Source organism: Asterias amurensis, chromosome 10 (genome assembly GCF_032118995.1).
Source record: "Asterias amurensis chromosome 10, ASM3211899v1".
NCBI classification, from domain to species: domain Eukaryota; kingdom Metazoa; phylum Echinodermata; class Asteroidea; order Forcipulatida; family Asteriidae; genus Asterias; species Asterias amurensis.
Window position 1 is genome coordinate 5,217,307 of NC_092657.1, and position 17,626 is coordinate 5,234,932.

Sequence of the window (17,626 nt, forward strand, 5' to 3'; positions counted from 1 at the left end):
GTGCCTTTTATACACTCACAGTATGTTTAAGTCACAACCAAATACTCCCGTCTGCCCATTCCTACTCCTAAAGTAAAGCGTATTCCTTCAACTCGCAGATTATTTACCAAGTATAAAGCAAGGATTTTCCTATGCCATAGTAACATGCGAGCCCTATTTCCCAATTAAACTAATTGTCTATACTTATGCCTTACATACAGCGTGTGCCTTCACTCAACTCAAAAATGTTCGAAGTCCGAACCAAAGAGTTCCCCATATGACTATGTTTCCTCAGTAAATGGTCCATACCTACAGCGTGTACTATAGTTTTCACTCAAATATTTTCTAAGTCCGAACCAATGAGCCGTCCATATGCCTATGTTTCCTATAGATTGGATGTACCATGTCAACAGCATGTGCATTTCACTCGTCAAGTATAAAGCACTGATTTTACTATGCCATGGCATCATGTGTTAAGCTTTCCACTCACAAATTATATACCAAGTATAAAGTAAGAAGCATTAACATACTAAGTGTAAAGCATTGATATTCCCATACCATAGTATCCTATGAAAAGTATTCAACTCGCAAATTAAATACTAAGTATAAAGCATTGATATTCCCATACCATAGTATCCTATGATGAGTATTCAACTCGCAAATTATATTTTAAGTATAAAGTATTGATATTCCCATACCATAGTATCCTATGAAAAGTATTCAACTCGCAAATTATATACTAAGTAGAAAGCATTGATATTCCCATACCATAGTATCCCATGATGAGTATTCAACTCGCAAATTATATACCAAGTATAAAGCATTGATATTCCCATACCATAGTATCCCATGATGAGTATTCAACTCGCAAATTATATACTAAGTATAAAGCATTGAAATCCCATGCCATAGCTTTCTATGTAAAGTATGGACCGAAGGTTTATCAGGTCTAAAATGCGAATGATCTTGGGGGGACCCAAGTGGGTGTCGTAGGTGGGTGTCGGCCTCCGAAGCGAAGGGTCCCCGGTTCGAACCCCGGTGGTGGCAGCGCGGTTGCCGTCCGAGAAGTCTCGACCCACCGCGCAGTGGCACTCACCGCTAGCACTCGCTGAGGAAAGAAACTTTAAACTTAAAACTTAAAACGAACCTATGCTCTTTTTTATATAAGTTTAATTTTTTGCATTAACAAAATATTTTTAAAACATCTGGATCTATTCTGTAGCGGGATTCGATCCCGGGACCTTTCGGTCCTCAGACCAGAGCCCTTCCACTGGGCCACTGGTCCTTCTTACTAAAGTGCGTTCGAGTTTAATTTTAAACCTTCGTATGGACAACTTTAAATCAAAACTTTGTAAAAGAACACCCAGGATTCGAACCCCGTACCTTTGGGTGTAGAGTCCAGAACCCTTCCACTGGGCCACTGGTCCTTCTTACTAAAGTGCGTTCGAGTTTAATTTTAAACCTTCGTATGGACAACTTTAAATCAAAATTTGTAAAAGAACACCCGTGATTCGAACTCCGTACCTTTGGGTGTAGAGTCCGGAGCCCTTCCACTGGGCCATTGGTCCTTCTTACTTAAATTGCGTTCGAGTTTAATTTTAAACCTTCGTATGAAAAACTTTTAATTAAAAGACAGTAAAAGAACACCCGGGATTTGAACCCCGTACCGTTGGGTGTAGAGTCCGAAGCCCTTCCATTGGGCCACTACTCATCTTACTTCGGTTGCGTTCGAGTTTAATTGTATACCTTAAAATGAACAATTTTAAATCAAAACTTATTTTAATTATGCCTTCCCCTCGCAAATTATTTATTAAGTGTAAAGCAAGGATTTCCCTATGCCATAGGGAACCGCGTAAACCATTGTTCTCAAGCGTACTAAAAGAACACGGACCGGGATTCGAACCTCGTACCATTGGGTGTAGAGTCGGGAGCCCTTCCATTGGGCCACTACTACTCTTACATCATTTGCGTTCGAGTTTAATGTTATACCCTAAAATGAACATTTTTAAATCAAAACTTATTTTAATTATGCCTTCCACTCGCAAATTATTTTTTAAGTGTAAAGCAAGGATTTCCCTCTGCCATAGGGCACCGCATAAACCCTTGTTCTCAAGCGTAGAAAAAGAACACAGACCGGGGTTCGAACTCCGTACCATTAGGTGTAGAGTCGGGAGCCCTTCCATTGGGCCACTACTACTCTTACATCAATTGCGTTCGAGTTTAATGTTATACCCTAAAATGAACATTTTAAATCAAAACTTATTTTAATTATGCCTTCCACTCGCAAATTATTTATTAAGTGTAAAGCAAGGGTTTCCCTATGCCATAGGGAACCGCGTAAACCAATGTTCTCAAGCGCAGAAAAAGAACACAGACCGGGATTCGAACTCCGTACCATTAGGTGTAGAGTTGGGAGCCCTTCCATTGAGCCACTACTACTCTTACATCCATTGCGTTCGAGTTTAATGTTATACCCTAAAATGAACAATTTTAAATAAAAAACTTATTGTAGTTATGCCTTCCACTCGCAAATTATTTATTAAATGTAAAGCAAGGATTTCCCTCTGCCATAGGGCACCGCATAAACCCTTGTTCTCAAGCATAGAAAAAGAACATACACCGGGATTCGAACCCCGTACCGTTGGGTGTAGAGTCGGGAGCCCTTCCATTGGGCCACTACTCATCTTACTTTGGTTGCGTTCGAGTTTAATTGTATACCTCAGAATGGACAATTTTAAATCAAAACATATTCTAGCTTACGCATTCCTCTCACTCGTAATTTATGTCCGTATTTATACCATAGGGTACTGCGTAAACCAATGTTCTTACGCGTAGAAAAAGACACACACCGGGCTCGAACCCAGTACCTTTTGCTTCAGAATCCGGAGCTCTACCACCGGGCCACGACTCTTCTTATGAACAATAGGGTAGAGTTTAACAATAACCTTAGAATGAACAACTCTATGCGTAGAAAAAAGAGCACTGGGTCGACCCCGTACCTTTTGCATTTTGTTGTAGTATATAGCATCATGCTCAAAACACACCGTTATAAACGGATACGATGTCGTGATTGGGACTGGGTACAGCAGAGTTAAAGCATTGCGACGGTGTTTGGGATAAAGAAAATGCACGGGACTAGAACCAGCATACTTAACTGAAAAAATATCAGCGCTTCCCAAAATCTCTAACGGGGCAACTAGGGCAGATGGAGGGGAACTGAGGGCGTTATGAGTGGCCAACGAAACCATAGTTAATTATTTTAGTAATAATTATTGATAATCTATGAGATGAGAAACGACACGGATTCTTCTTTATGTTTCCATTTATTTGTTTAATATTCAAGTTTCTACATTTCACATTAATTTCTACATTTCACATTAATTAATATGCTCTTTTAATCAAGAGAAAGATAAACCATACAATCAACTCATTCAAATTTAAATAAATAATTAAAACGTCAAGTGTATATAATTGTGTGATTGTGTAAAATAATACAAATGTTGACAATATTATGAAATTATCATAGTCACAGTGCCAGATTTAAAGCTCATTCTAAGTATACATTTTGGAACATGGATGAAGACAGGCTATGTACATGTACACGTCTGCAGTGAATAATTAAATACCATAAAATAAATCCCTGAATAATCAACGGAAAGACAACAAACTATACTGACCCCCCCCCCGAGAATTGGGAGTGATACACACCATCGCCCATTATGTTGTGAACAGTAGACCTACATACAAAAGCACCAGCTATATAGACGCAGTGTACAGTACATGTATGTACTCGTACTAGAAACATAAATAACAGACATTGCTATTACCAACGTTCTTAGGGAGTTTAAAGACTAATTATTGAATCAGAATAAAAGAGTATACATTAGTCTTGCCTGAACAGTTCCCTGATGATTAAACCACGTCAAATTCGCTCTAAATATCGTCCACGGAGACAGCCAGTGTCAACTGCATGCTTTGAGACCATTTCGAAAACACATGTGTACGCGGCAAATTGCTTGGTACGAAGCATTGGTATAAGACCAACTATAGGGTACCCGACTGTTCGTTTTCTTGTCGCAATATCTTGCTTACTTCTTTATTATAACAGTGCCTCAAAATCAAGAGAGATTAATTGAATATTTGAGACCTATACCATGATTCCATCAACCTGTAACTTACACACGAAGAACCCCTTGTCGTTTTTTCCAAAATCGGCCGAAATTTGATATATAGGTGTAACAGAGGGCGACGATGGCTACTTTTTGAGATAATGCCTTAGTTCGGATATAACGACGGTTTAAAATCAAGATGTAAACTGAACATTTGAGACCCATCCTATTGTTCCAACATTCTGTAACTTGGAGACTGTCTTATACACATGAAGAGCTTCCTTTGGTTAAATTTTTAGGCGATTCGGAGAGAAAATGTTTCCGAGGCTGAAAAGCGATTCGGAGAGAAAATGTTTCCGAGGCTGAAAAAACGTCAAGCTTACCCCCTTGTCGTTTTTTCAACAATCGGCCGAAATTTGTGTCTTGCAAATCGCCTGAAATTTTATACCTAGGTGTAATTGGGGGCGAGGAGCAGGAAAATCTTGGTTTTAGTCGTCTACGATGGCTACTTTTTGAGATAATGCCTTAATTCGGATATAAAGACGGTTTAAAATCAAGATGTAACTGAACATTTGAGTTTTCCAGCAACCTGTAACTTGGAGACTGTCTTATACACATGAAGAGCTTCCTTTGGTTAAATTTTTAGGCGATTCGGAGAGAAAATGTTTCCGAGGCTGAAAAAACGTCAAGCTTACCCCCTTGTCGTTTTTTCAACAATCGGCCGAAATTTGTGTCTTGCAAATCGCCTGAAATTTCATACCTAGGTGTAATTGGGGGCGAGGAGCAGGAAAATCTTGGTTTTAGTCGTCTACGATGGCTACTTTTTGAGATAATGCCTTAATTCGGATATAACGACGGTTTAAAATCAAGATGTAACTGAACATTTAAGTTTTCCAGCAACCTGTAACTTGGAGACTGTCTTATACACATGAAGAGCTTCCTTTGGTTAAATTTTTAGGCGATTCGGAGAGAAAATGTTTCCGAGGCTGAAAAAACGTCAAGCTTACCCCCTTGTCGTTTTTTCAAAAATCGGCCGAAATGTTTGTTTTCCAAATCGCCTGAAATTTGATATTTAGGTGTAATAGAGGGCGTGGAGCAAGACAATTTTGGTTTTATTTGTCAACGGTGGCTACTTTTTGAGATAATGCCTTAATTCGGATATAACGACGGTTTAAAATCAAGATTAAACTGAACATTTGAGACCCATCCTATTGTTCCAGGAACCTGTAACTTGGAGACTGTCTTATACACATGAAGAACTTCCTTCGGTTAAAATTTGAGGCAATTCGGACAGAAAAAGTTTTCGAGGTTGAAAAAACGGCAAGCTTTTTTTACCTACCCCCTTGTCGTTTTTTCAAAAATCAGCCGAAATTTTTGTTTTCCAAATTGCCTGAAATTTCATACATAGGTGAAATTGAGGTCGAGGAGCAGGATTTTCCTCTGCCATAGGGCTTCGCGTAAACCCTTGTTCTCAAGCGCAGAAAAAGAACACAGACCAGGAATCGAACCCCGTACCATAGGGTGTAAAGTCCGGAGCCCTTCCATTGGGCCACGTCTCCTCTTACTTAAATTTCGTTCGAGTTTATTTTTAAACCTTCGTATGAAAAACTGTTAATTAAAACGTAGTAAAAGAACACCCATGATTCGACCCCCGTACCTTTAGGTGTAGAGTTTGGAGCCCTTCCATTGAGCAACGTCTCCTCTTACTCAATTTGCGTTCGAGTTTAATTTTATATATAAGAATAAACAACTTTAAACCAAAACGTAGTAAAGTAACACTCGGGATTTGAACCCCGTACCATTGGGTGTAGAGTCGGGAGCCCTTCCATCGGGCCACTACTACTATTACTTCGTTTGCGTTCGAGTTAAATGTTATATCTAAGAATAAACAACTTTAAACCAAAACGTAGTAAAAGAACACTCGGGATTTGAACCCCGTACCATTGGGTGTAGAGTCCGGAGCTCTTCCATTGGGCCACTACTACTCTTACATCAATTGCGTTCGAGTTTAATGTTATACCCTAGGATGAACCGTTTTAAATAAAAACGTATTATATTATGCCTTCCACTCGCAAATTATTTTTACCATGTAAAGCAAGGAATTCCCTGTGCCATAGGGTACTGCGTAAACCAATATTTGTAAGCGTAAAAAAAAGACACACACCGGTGATCGAACCCAGTACCTTGGCGTTTAGAATCCGTAGCTCGTCCACTGGACCACCGCTCTTCTTACTAACAATGGGTTCGAGTTTAATTATAAACCTTACAACGAACAACTTTAAATCAAAACGTGTAAATAGCGCATGAGCCTCCGCTCGCATGTTGTTGAGTGTTAAACAAGGATTTCTTTATGCCATTGAACTTCAGGCAGAATACACCGTGAAGTATAACTTTAATGATTGGGACTGGGTGCAACAGAGTTGAAGCATGCACACATTCGACGGTGTTTGGGATAAATAAAATGCACATGAGTAAAGCAAGCCTATTTAAATGGTCTATGTAACTTTTGTAGGACAAAAAAAAACAATGTCCACAGATTTACAATAATCTTACACAGTTTGAAGATAATGATAGTAGAAAGCTTCCCTGAAAATATTACGTGATGAGGTGCTGTAGTTTTGGGTAGAAGGATTTGGGTACTTTTTCAAAATGTCCATGTGGAAAGCTTCCCTTCGAATATTACTTACTGCGGTGCTGTAATTTTTGGGAAATGAGTAAAACAATGTCATGAAAATAATGTTTGTCTCATGAGACGAAAATTAATTTAATCATTTTTAAACGTATTTTCATTACATTACTCATTTCTCAAAAGTTACAGCACCTCAGTTAATAGTAATATTTGAAGGGAAGCTTTCCATTATCATTATCTTCAAACACTGTAAGTTTATGGATATCTATGGGCATTTTGAAAAAGTACCCAAATCCTTTAAGTGAGAAAATGTCAGCGATTGAAGGCTATAGAGCCGTCTACACGTAAGGTACACACGGCTATAATTAGCCTTGCAAACCACTTCCGGTACACAAGGCTACATCCTTGTACACACTTTCAAGTTCACACATTTTCCTTGTACACATTTTCAGGTACACAAGGCTTGTATGTAGCATTGTAGATATTTTCAGGTCCACAAGGCTACTGTACACATTTTCAGGTTCACATGCCTTGTACGAATGTTCAGGTACACAAGGCTGTTATAGACCTATACACATTTTCTATCACATACACACAAGTACATCATCATCATCATCGGTTCATGCATTTCTGCACCGGCTGCCTGACTTGTGAGACGCTTCCAAATAGACCGGTCTTTAGCTGCCACTTCTGCCTCCTCCACAGACCACCAGACCCAGTCTGGAGAGGTCCCTCTGGATTACATTTTTCCATGGTGTCCTAGGGCGCCCTCGTCTGCGTTTCCCATGGGTTGGTGACCAGTTGTAGAGTTGTTTAGTGACTTGCTTGTTTAGTACACACGCTATAGCCTTGTACACATGTTCAGGTATACAAGGCTATAGCATTGTACATATTTTTAAAAGTGCACAAGGCTATAGCCTTTTACACATTTTCAGGTACAAAAGGCTATAGCCTTCTGCACATTTTCAGATACAAAACGCTGTAGCCTTGTACACATATTCAGAAACTTTTTGAAAAATGTCCCGTTTTATGGCAATTGGTGGCCATTTTGAATATCACGTCACGGCATCCAGCCGTCAAGTACCCAGGCCACTACTATGTGTTTGTCTGGTGTTAAGCGGCAATCTGGTACCTGTCGGTTGCTGTGGCTGGTTTCAGTCACCGGTGCCTGTCCTATTACAAAGGGGTACGCAACTGGCTCCCGCAAGATCTCGCGGTAATATACCGAAATGTGAGATTCAGTATATGTATTTAAGCTGAAATAAACGCTCACATTGTTTTGTGAAATAATGCAGCGAAACGTTGAAAGAACTAAATGGGATTATTTTTTTTACGTTTATCAACTTGTTATTAATTTGTAGTAAATAAACAACTTGTATACTATTTAAAAACTATTTTAACAAACAGCTTACCTTACTTTCTACAACAATATTGTACCCCCTATCTCAAAATTATCAGGTGATTGCCGAAAAGACCAGTTTTCATGTCGATCCAGGACAGAGTGCTTCCCAATATCAAACTTATGTGACGCAATCAATGACTGCCCGGACCTTTCCGATGAGTTTGATTGCGGTAAATATTAAAATCTTCCTCTTTTTCCTATTTCTGCTTTAGGGTTGAGTGCAAACTTTCGTCCCATCCGAAGGACTAAGCAAACATGGTTAAAGGCACAAGTGTCGAGACCGTGACTCAAAAACACTCTCTGTTGACCAACAATCAACTATTTAAAAGTTTAAAGTTCCATCTGTGTTTCTTTTCATTTAGGTCTTTGTCGAGACGGGCGGGTCGAGTTAAAAGACGATGATATCAAGTTCATTTCTACACCTCGTTGGCCTCTGAATTACCCGAAAGAAACACAGTGTCAGTGGCTCTTGGTGGCAGAAGTGGGATACCGTGTTGTTGTGACTTTCTTGGAGTTCAATTTAGAACAGGACTTCGATTTTCTGAGTGTCGGTAACGGACACATGTTTCGAGATGCATATCTAAAATTATCTGGGTGAGCTTTTAATGCTTATCAGACTATAAAGGCACCATGGTCATTTGGTTTGACTGCATCACAAGGTTGTGGGTTCGAAACTATGAGTGGCGAACTTGTGTATTGGTAATATTAAAAATGGAACTTGCTTAAATTGCACTATGTCGGGAAACACATAGGGTATTAGACCAACTTTTCATAAACACCTAGCCTAACACCTTAGATAGGCTAGGAATTGCCAACATGAGGCAGTCTTGTCCCTTTTCCCAACAACCTGTACAATTATGGGTGATGATGACATTCGAAGTGTGTCTGAAACACGCCCCTTCCCCTTTCACTCAAAATTTCCTTAAACCACAATGCCAACATACAAGACCAATATTTTACCATGTGACAGTTGCTTTGAGCGTGTTTTAAAGCCATTGGACACTTTCGGTAAACATTATTGTCTAAAGGCTCAATTGGTTATCGGAGTTGGAGAAAATAACGGGAAAACCCACCCTTGTTTCCGCACGTTTCGCCGTGTCATGACATGTGTTTAAAATAAATCAAAAATTCTCGATATCGAGAATTGATAATTGTTTTAATGTTTTCTCAAAAAGTAAAGTATCTCATGGAATAACATTTCAAGAGAAGTCTTTCACCATTACCTTCTGTAAACCCTGTAAGTTGTTTGTAAATCTGTGAACTTTTTTTTCTGTTCCGAAAGTGTAATGGCTTTAATCTTCTGACAATGGTAATTTATACGCCAACGAAGCTGTTTTGTTGATGGCTGCGCTGATAATATTTTTTATTTTAACCTGGTCTTTTTTTTGTTCAGGGACAAGTTTCCCCAAAGGACGGCCTCGAAGCAAAATGAACTGTTTTTGCTTTTCACGTCCGACTATATTATAGAGGAGACGGGGTTCAAGATTGAAGTAGCGCAAATGCAAGAAGGTATTGTTTAGTGTTTAAAGTGCTGCATTCGTTTTTATTTAACTTTTAAATTGTTTGTTAATTAATTGACAGTTTGAATTTCTGTTGTATCCACATTCGCCCTTGAGAACGTTTTTTTTTGTGTGTATCAGATTAAAAAAAAAACTGAACAAAATATACCCTTCCAGACTCGCTGATTTTGATAAGGGAAGACCTCGAAACATGATGGTACCCTAAAGGATCACTGGTCTCATCAATAGGTGCAGCCTGTGTCATGAATGATCTATAATCAATACGTCAAAAATGGGGCCTTACTGCTTATTAAAAATGGCTTCAATTTGATCTGTTTTACCTAATTGCAAAACCAACTTTAGCTTTGATCATACCCGTTTCTAGTGAGCTGCGGAATGGACGAAGTGCCTTGTAGTTCGTCAGCCTCGTCTGAGCTTGTGTGTGTACAAAACAACACTTCAGAGAGAGGTATGCAGCTTTGCCAGCCCCCTGGTAAGTGTACTCTCTCTTCTTTTTCTCAAATTTCTGTCTTGTCTGACATTGGCATGCTGCGACCAAGCTGTCTAGTTCACCGAGCCCACGACCCTTGCAATTCTAGAGCAGTGTCTTACCAACTAGACTACCAAGATTTCCCGGTAGCTAGGGGCAGTTCACCGAACCCACGACCCTTGCAATTCTAGAGCAGTGTCTTCTTACCAACTAGACTACCAAGACTGCTCGGTAGCCAGGGGCAGTTCACCGAACCCACGACCCTTGCAATTCTAGAGCAGTGTATTACCAACTAGACTGCCAAGATTGCCCGGTATTTAGGGGCAGTTCACCGAGCCCACCAGCCTTGCAATTCTAGAGCAGTGTCTTACCAACTAGACTATACCAAGACTGCCCGGTATTTATAGGGGCAGTTCACCGAACCCACGACCCTTGCAATTTTAGAGCAGTGTCTTACCAACTAGACTAACAATATTGCCCGGTATTTAGGGGCAGTTCACCGAGCCCACGACCCTTGCAATTCTAGAGCAGTGTCTTACCAACTAGACTACCAAGATTTCCCGGTAGCTAGGGGCAGTTCACCGAACCCACGACCCTTGTAATTCTAGAGCAGTGTCTTACCAACTAGACTACCAAGACTGCTCGGTAGCTAGGGGCAGTTCACCGAACCCACGACCCTTGCAATTCTAGAGCAGTGTCTTACCAACTAGACTGCCAAAATTGCCCCGTATTTAGGGGCAGTTTACCGAGCCCACCAGCCTTGCAATTCTAGTGCAGTGTCTTACCAACTAGACTATACCAATATTGCCCGGTATTTAGGGGCAGTTCACCGAACCCACGACCCTTGCAATTCTAGAGCAGTGTCTTACCAACTAAACTAACAAGATTGCCCGGTATTTAGGGGCAGTTCACCGAGCCCACCAGCCTTGCAATTCTAGAGCAGTGTCTTACCAACTAGACTATACCAATATTGCCCGGTATTTAGGGGCAGTTCACCGAACCCACGACCCTTGCAATTCTAGAGCAGTGTCTTACCAACTAAACTAACAAGATTGCCCGGTATTTAGGGGCAGTTCACCGAGCCCACCAGCCTTGCAATTCTAGAGCAGTGTCTTACCAACTAGACTATACCAAGATTGCCCGGTATTTAGGGGCAGTTCACCGAACCCACGACCCTTGCAATTCTAGAGCAGTGTCTTACCAACTAAACTAACAAGATTGCCCGGTATTTAGGGGCAGTTCACCGAGCCCACCAGCCTTGCAATTCTAGAGCAGTGTCTTACCAACTAGACTATACCAAGATTGCCCGGTATTTAGGGGCAGTTCACCGAACCCACGACCCTTGCAATTCTAGAGCAATGTCCTACCAACTCGACTACCAAGATTGCAGGGCAGATTGAATCCTATGTTTTGGCAGCGGGTACCACAACGATTTATAATTGATGATAAATTTCATCGGGGATACAGATTTTTTTTTTTTTACCCATCCACCGATGTGTATTAGCACTGTGCACTCAGTACTTTTCCGAGAAATGTGAAAAACAATTTCCCAGGCATGTTACTCGGGTGGGATTCGAACCCGCGACGACCGTTGCAATTCTAGAGCAGTATATCTTACCAACTATTAGATATCAATTTAACAGATCCATTTATAGCAAAGAGAGAAGCACACAGGGCTAGAGACAATGTACCGAGAAAAAAGGGATATGTTCGCTATTATTTTACAAAGCATGTTAATTTGTTCTTAGAAATTATAGGTTAACAACATTTTTGTGAAATAAACTATTGCAGGTTTATGCGGACCAAGAAACATATTTTTGCTAAGTGGAGCTCGTAATTTAAGTTCACCACAATTTCCGGGCGACTATCCAGCGAACGTGATATGTTGTTGGCGACTCTATTCAATCCGATCCACCAGTAATTCGTCCGTTATCATCGATGTAGTCCAGTTCCGAACGGAGATGAAACGAGATATTTTACGTATCGAGTCTTACGGTCAGGAAAACAAGACGTTTGAGTTGGACGGAGCGACAAAGGTGCGTTCTATATACATGAAATCGACGGATAGGATTCAACTTTCGTTTGCCAGTGATTCAACTGTGGAACATTCAGGTTTTCACCTTAGAATACGGGTGGAAGGTATGTTAATTGAAGTGTTAAAACTGAAATAGCAATCGTAGTTTAATTTCCTAGTTGCTCTTTGTGTCCCCTGTCTCCACAATAGTTGTATTGTAGTCTTAGCTATTAGCTTTTGTTTCCTTTCTTAACTTTGCGTCCACCATCTTTTTTCTTTATTCTTTCTCGAGTTCTGTGGAAAACAAATCACAGGCATTTTTGGGTATTGTTGCATATAAAACTAAGAAATTTTGTGAATTACTTGTCCTTTTTTTCTCCAATGTTTCTTGAAATGTCAAAAGTTGATACCCAAACGTCATTCTGCCCAGGCGGTACTACCATTGATTGTTTAGACGACTCATGTGTGGATAGCAACGCTTCATGTGACGGAATCAAAGATTGCCAGACTGGAACAGACGAAGCAAATTGCGGTAAGATTATTATTATCCAACTCAACCAAAAAAATTATTTCCATACTTCCATGAAAAACATCAAAAAGTACATGTACAACGTACAGAGAAAAGTAAATAAATAATATTAAGTAAAAGTAACAGAAAATAGAATAATAGAATACGGGGCCATTATGATAAGCAGAAGCTTGTAAAAAGCAGACAGCAATACAGACAAACACAAAAGAACAGACGAACATAAGACATGTAAACTACGCTGACACAAGATAGATCAGAGGAAATACAACGAGTTCACACTATAAGCGGCAATATGTGGCAGTACAGTTTAAAGGCAGTGGACACTATTGGTAACTACTCAACATAATTGTTAGCATAAAACCTTACTTGGTAATGAGTAATAGGGAGAGGTTGATGGTATAAAACATTTTGAGAAACGATTCCCTCTGAAGTAACGTACGGTTCGAGAAAGAAGTAATTTTCCACGAATTTGATTTCGAGACCTCAGATTTAGAACTTGAGCTCTCGAAATCAAGCATCTGAAAGCACACATTTTCGTGTGCGGGTTTTTTTTTCTTCTATCATCATTATCTCGCAACTTCGACCACCAATTGAGCTTAAATTGTCACAGGTGTGTTATTTTATGCACATGTTGAGATACTCCATCCTCCAAGTGAGAGGACTGGTCTTTGACAATTACCAATAGAGTCCAGTGTCTTTAAACAGAAGCGATATGTACGAGTAGTTTCAACATAAAATCCAACCTGATTTCAAAGGGTAACGCTGTTCCAATCAGTCAACATGAAACAATACAATGGAAATGGACGTGCACTTGTTGGTGTGCTTGTAAGTAAAAGCTTGTAAGTGTTATTAATCTACAAATCACATACACAACCTTTTTTTTATCTTAGAAGACGTTAAGTGCCCCGACTTTTACCATTGCAATAACACCAGTGAGTGCAAGTACAAATGGGTGATTTGCAATGGATACAAAGACTGCCCTCTGGGTGATGACGAAGAGGATTGTGGTAAGTAAACAAACTCCAGCGTATAAGACTTGTGCTTATCCCTGCTAAGCAAACATGAACAGTATACCAGTCACAAATATTGCACATGTGACATTATATTTTGTCTGGTAATCTTATTATAAGCATTATCATGTTAATTTTGCTACTTGTTGTATTTTTAAGCAGCTCTTTGATTTACAGACATAGTTCTTAGTTGAATGGATGAAGCAAAAAGAAAATTTGGGACTTCACCTTGAAAACGTGATGAAACCAGACAATGGAGAAGGGAGTTCGCAATATAGAACGCCCCCAAGAGTTAAGAAAGTGTCATGTAATTTTCAATGGGGGATCAAAATTCCCCGTTCCATACAAATGACGCTGTTATCAATGGTTCTTTGTAATTATAATAATAACCAATCCTGCTAACCATTGCCTTTCAAGACAATACAATAATGTAACATTGTTCAAATAATTGTGTTTGGTTTATATGTACAAAGATCGCCACTGTCCTTCTGGCTGTAATTGTTACTACGACAACAATGACTTAGTGGTTACTTGTGACAAAGGTTGGACTGAAAGAACTGTTGAAGGTATCGTCATTATTACGAAGAGGATGTAAGTTTCATCATATAGCTCCATGGTTTCATCACATAGAGTTCATTCCATAAAGTTATATATATAACTCTATGGTTCATTCTAGACTTCATTCAAGTCCCTTTCTCGTGTGAGAGGTCACTAAGCAAATCGCGCCAACCCGCAGTGCGCGCTTGCCGTCAAAATGTGGTCCCGTGCGGAACAGGTTGGGGAATGTAGAGCATCACAAAACAGTTATTTTCTGGGGATCTTAATGACACGAGATTGGGACTTGAGTCAAGTCTAAGTTCATTCACACTTCATTTCGCAGCAATTCGCAGATTCGCAGATTGTGTTAGTATGTACAATCTCTTCGGGTTGCTCTCTAAAAGTAAAAGAGTGAAAACACCACTCTTTACATATCGAGTTGTCCCTCTATGGCTCTTTAAAACGAGTGGTGGTTATTTCACTCTTTTATAGGGGATTCACTCCGGGACAGAGTGAAACATCACTCAAAAAGATGCAAACTTCAATCTAAAAGAGTGGAAGACCACTCAAAAAATGGTTGTCCCTCATATGGCTCTTCAGAGAGTGCTTTGTCACTCTTTTGCATTTGGAGAGTGGCCAGTCTACTTTTTGTAAGTATGTTGATGACGCTTTCAGGTTCAGCTTCAGGTTTATATTCCAAGAAGATCAAAGAACCTTACACAGTTCAATTAATACTTCCCAGCGAAATTGTTATCTGTTTTCACAGGACACTGTCTGGAGGTAGTATTAGTAAACTCGATGAAGGGTTGTTCAAGAGATTCCTGTACTTGAAAGCACTGTGAGTTGGGAAAATGTATTATTCATTCAAATCTCTTTTTTTTTCAAAAAACATTCATTAATTTTGGTTTAGATTTTTTGTCATAAAATTATTTCACTCTCACTATTGAATTTAGATGACCGCTATTTTGTTTTACACTAGGCCCAAAGATACATCTATTCCAGCTTCTCATAGTTCCAATGTATATTGCTGGTTTAGGATTAATTGTTTTATAGGTTTCTTTTAGCTTTTTTTCAGTTCTGTTTCAATACTTAGAAAAGTATCAAATACAATAATTAGATCAATCAAGAAAAATAAGTTAGGTTTCGAGCTCCTCCCCAACAAAAAACACTGTATTCAATGACAATTATTATGCCTCAAAAGTATTGATCCAAGAAGCCAACACATGCAATGTAACTGTAATTGTTTGGTTCTTGTTTAAGGTACCTGACTGGAAATGAAATCCACAATATTGTTCCGGGGGCTTTTGATGGTCTTACCAATCTCATGACTTTGTAAGTAGTTGCACTTTCTTGATATCAAGTAGGCTAGGCGTTCTGATAAACCCCACATTTTCCGTGTTCATTAAACAAGTTTGATCCGACATTTGAAGAGAACGCAGTTCTTTTGAAACCATTCGATTGTCATATTTAGATAGTATCTAAATCGCTGTATATTTATAAACAATACAACTAACCTGTCAAAATTCGTTTTAAATGGTGGTTTTGGGTTTTTTAATAATCAGAATTGCTGAAAATCCGAACCGGTTAACTACACGCAGGGAAACTGATCTGTAATTGGAAAAGATAATCTGATAAACGTATCTGACATTAACGTTTCTCGAACTTTGTTTAATTTTGTTTTATTATACTTCCACAACCACATTATGCTATTGAAAGATCAGACGTACTTCATACCAAGTAATTCTGTATTTTATTTTTTTTTATTTTTTTATTCCCAAAGGGATATCTCTAGCAATCAGCTCAGAGATTTTAAAGACATGTCTTTTTCTGAATTGCAGAATCTGCGGACCATGTGAGTAGAATTTTTTTTTATACAAATCGAAAATGACGTAATTTGTGCGATGAAAAATCGACCTTAAAAAACCCCAGATACTTGCCCCGGTATTCCTGTTTTGATTGGCAACATTACGCCACAGTACTTTGTAAAACATACATTGTGCTATATAGAGGAACGGGTCTCGTACTCTAAAGCGTAGCTACATATACCTTGTAAGGGGCAAAAATGAACGCTTTGATATACCCCTGTATTGAAGTATACTAATACATCAAACAAAACAAAATTCAATTAGAAGTTAAATTTGCATCGGGGATAAAGAATACAAAAATTCGTTTTACTTTGATGTGTATAGCTAGTATTGTCTTCACATTATTTCGTTTGTCTAGATTTGTTTTAATTATTAGGTTGAGAGTTTTTAATAAAACTATTATTAACAAAGTATACACAATACAACCAATATTTAATATCTAGTTTATATTTTATTTATCATGTAATAAACAAATACTTTATTACTCTGCAACCTTTTGGAGCAATATTAAATTTGATTTACTATATAAAATATTCCCACGTTTTAACATTTTTGCTATCATTACGTTACAGGATAGCAATAAATATTTCTCTTGAACGCATACGAACAGGGGCCTTCGATGGACTCAGAAATCTGACAACTCTGTAAGTAGCTTTCTATTCAGTGCCCTAGGGGAGTTTGAAGGGATAAACAATTATGTCACAGTCACATTTTGTCAAACAAATTACCGCTCAGGCCTCCTATTTTGAAATTTTAATATCTGAAGGGGCTTGTCTTGCTTGGTGAAAAAACTGAAGGTCATTTTGGGGTAAAACAAAAATGTGTCGCAAGCCAGAATGGTACACATGTTTGCGTGTAATACGTGTACTTTCTTTTTGTGCATTTTTTGACCCCCAAAATGGCGGACGGGAGACGCGTGTGCAAGTGCGCTGCGCGTTGTGCAATGGGTATATACGAAAAAAGCAGAAGAATATACTTGGGGTAGCACATGAGTAGCAGGACAACTCAACGAGACCAAAATACACAAAAAGTGCGTCAGCCACAACGTCATGTTCGGAGACCTATGTAAACATTTATAATAAACTTTCAAAATAAGATGGTTGTTTGCTGTTCTTTTTGTAGAGTATTGATACGAAGGGAGTCAAATAAAGATCCTGTCTTGGTGGACGCAGATGCCTTGAGTGAGCTGGTCAGCCTTGAACGCTTGTAAGCATTGGAAATTAAGTCAATGTACAGATGTAGTTGTACAAAATACATGACTACCATAAATTAGGAATACAGGTTGTTAAAAAGAGTTCGTTTCTATTTTTATTTTCATTTCATGTCATTTCGTTTCTGTTTGTGAATGCAAAGACTCTCAGAAAAGCGAACTTAATCACTAAACAAATCCAGTATCTTTAGGATAAAATTTTATCCATGTTTCCAATAACAGACAAAGAAAACACAATTTAGTTTCAAATGTGGAAATAAAATCCCAAGAAATTTTCTAGTAGGGTCTGAAGACCCAATCCAAGTAGTGCCCCCAGACGTAAGTCAAACCGGGGTCCTGGAAAATGAAAGGCG

The 17,626-nt window shown here is 39.0% G+C and overlaps 1 protein-coding gene across 1 annotated transcript in view; it reads left to right on the forward strand.

Annotated features, from left to right (window-relative positions):
* LOC139943437 (uncharacterized) overlaps positions 1 to 17,626 on the forward strand; it is a 41,810-nt gene that overhangs the window by 20,957 nt on the left and 3,227 nt on the right. The window contains exons 11-23 of the mRNA XM_071940248.1: positions 8,176 to 8,289; positions 8,482 to 8,713; positions 9,513 to 9,628; positions 10,004 to 10,111; positions 11,900 to 12,247; positions 12,526 to 12,654; positions 13,542 to 13,658; positions 14,135 to 14,252; positions 14,965 to 15,036; positions 15,459 to 15,530; positions 15,979 to 16,050; positions 16,636 to 16,707; positions 17,186 to 17,269. Of these exons, the coding sequence (XP_071796349.1) occupies positions 8,176 to 8,289; positions 8,482 to 8,713; positions 9,513 to 9,628; positions 10,004 to 10,111; positions 11,900 to 12,247; positions 12,526 to 12,654; positions 13,542 to 13,658; positions 14,135 to 14,252; positions 14,965 to 15,036; positions 15,459 to 15,530; positions 15,979 to 16,050; positions 16,636 to 16,707; positions 17,186 to 17,269 (1,654 nt within the window). The remainder of the gene's footprint in view (positions 1 to 8,175; positions 8,290 to 8,481; positions 8,714 to 9,512; positions 9,629 to 10,003; positions 10,112 to 11,899; positions 12,248 to 12,525; positions 12,655 to 13,541; positions 13,659 to 14,134; positions 14,253 to 14,964; positions 15,037 to 15,458; positions 15,531 to 15,978; positions 16,051 to 16,635; positions 16,708 to 17,185; positions 17,270 to 17,626) is intronic.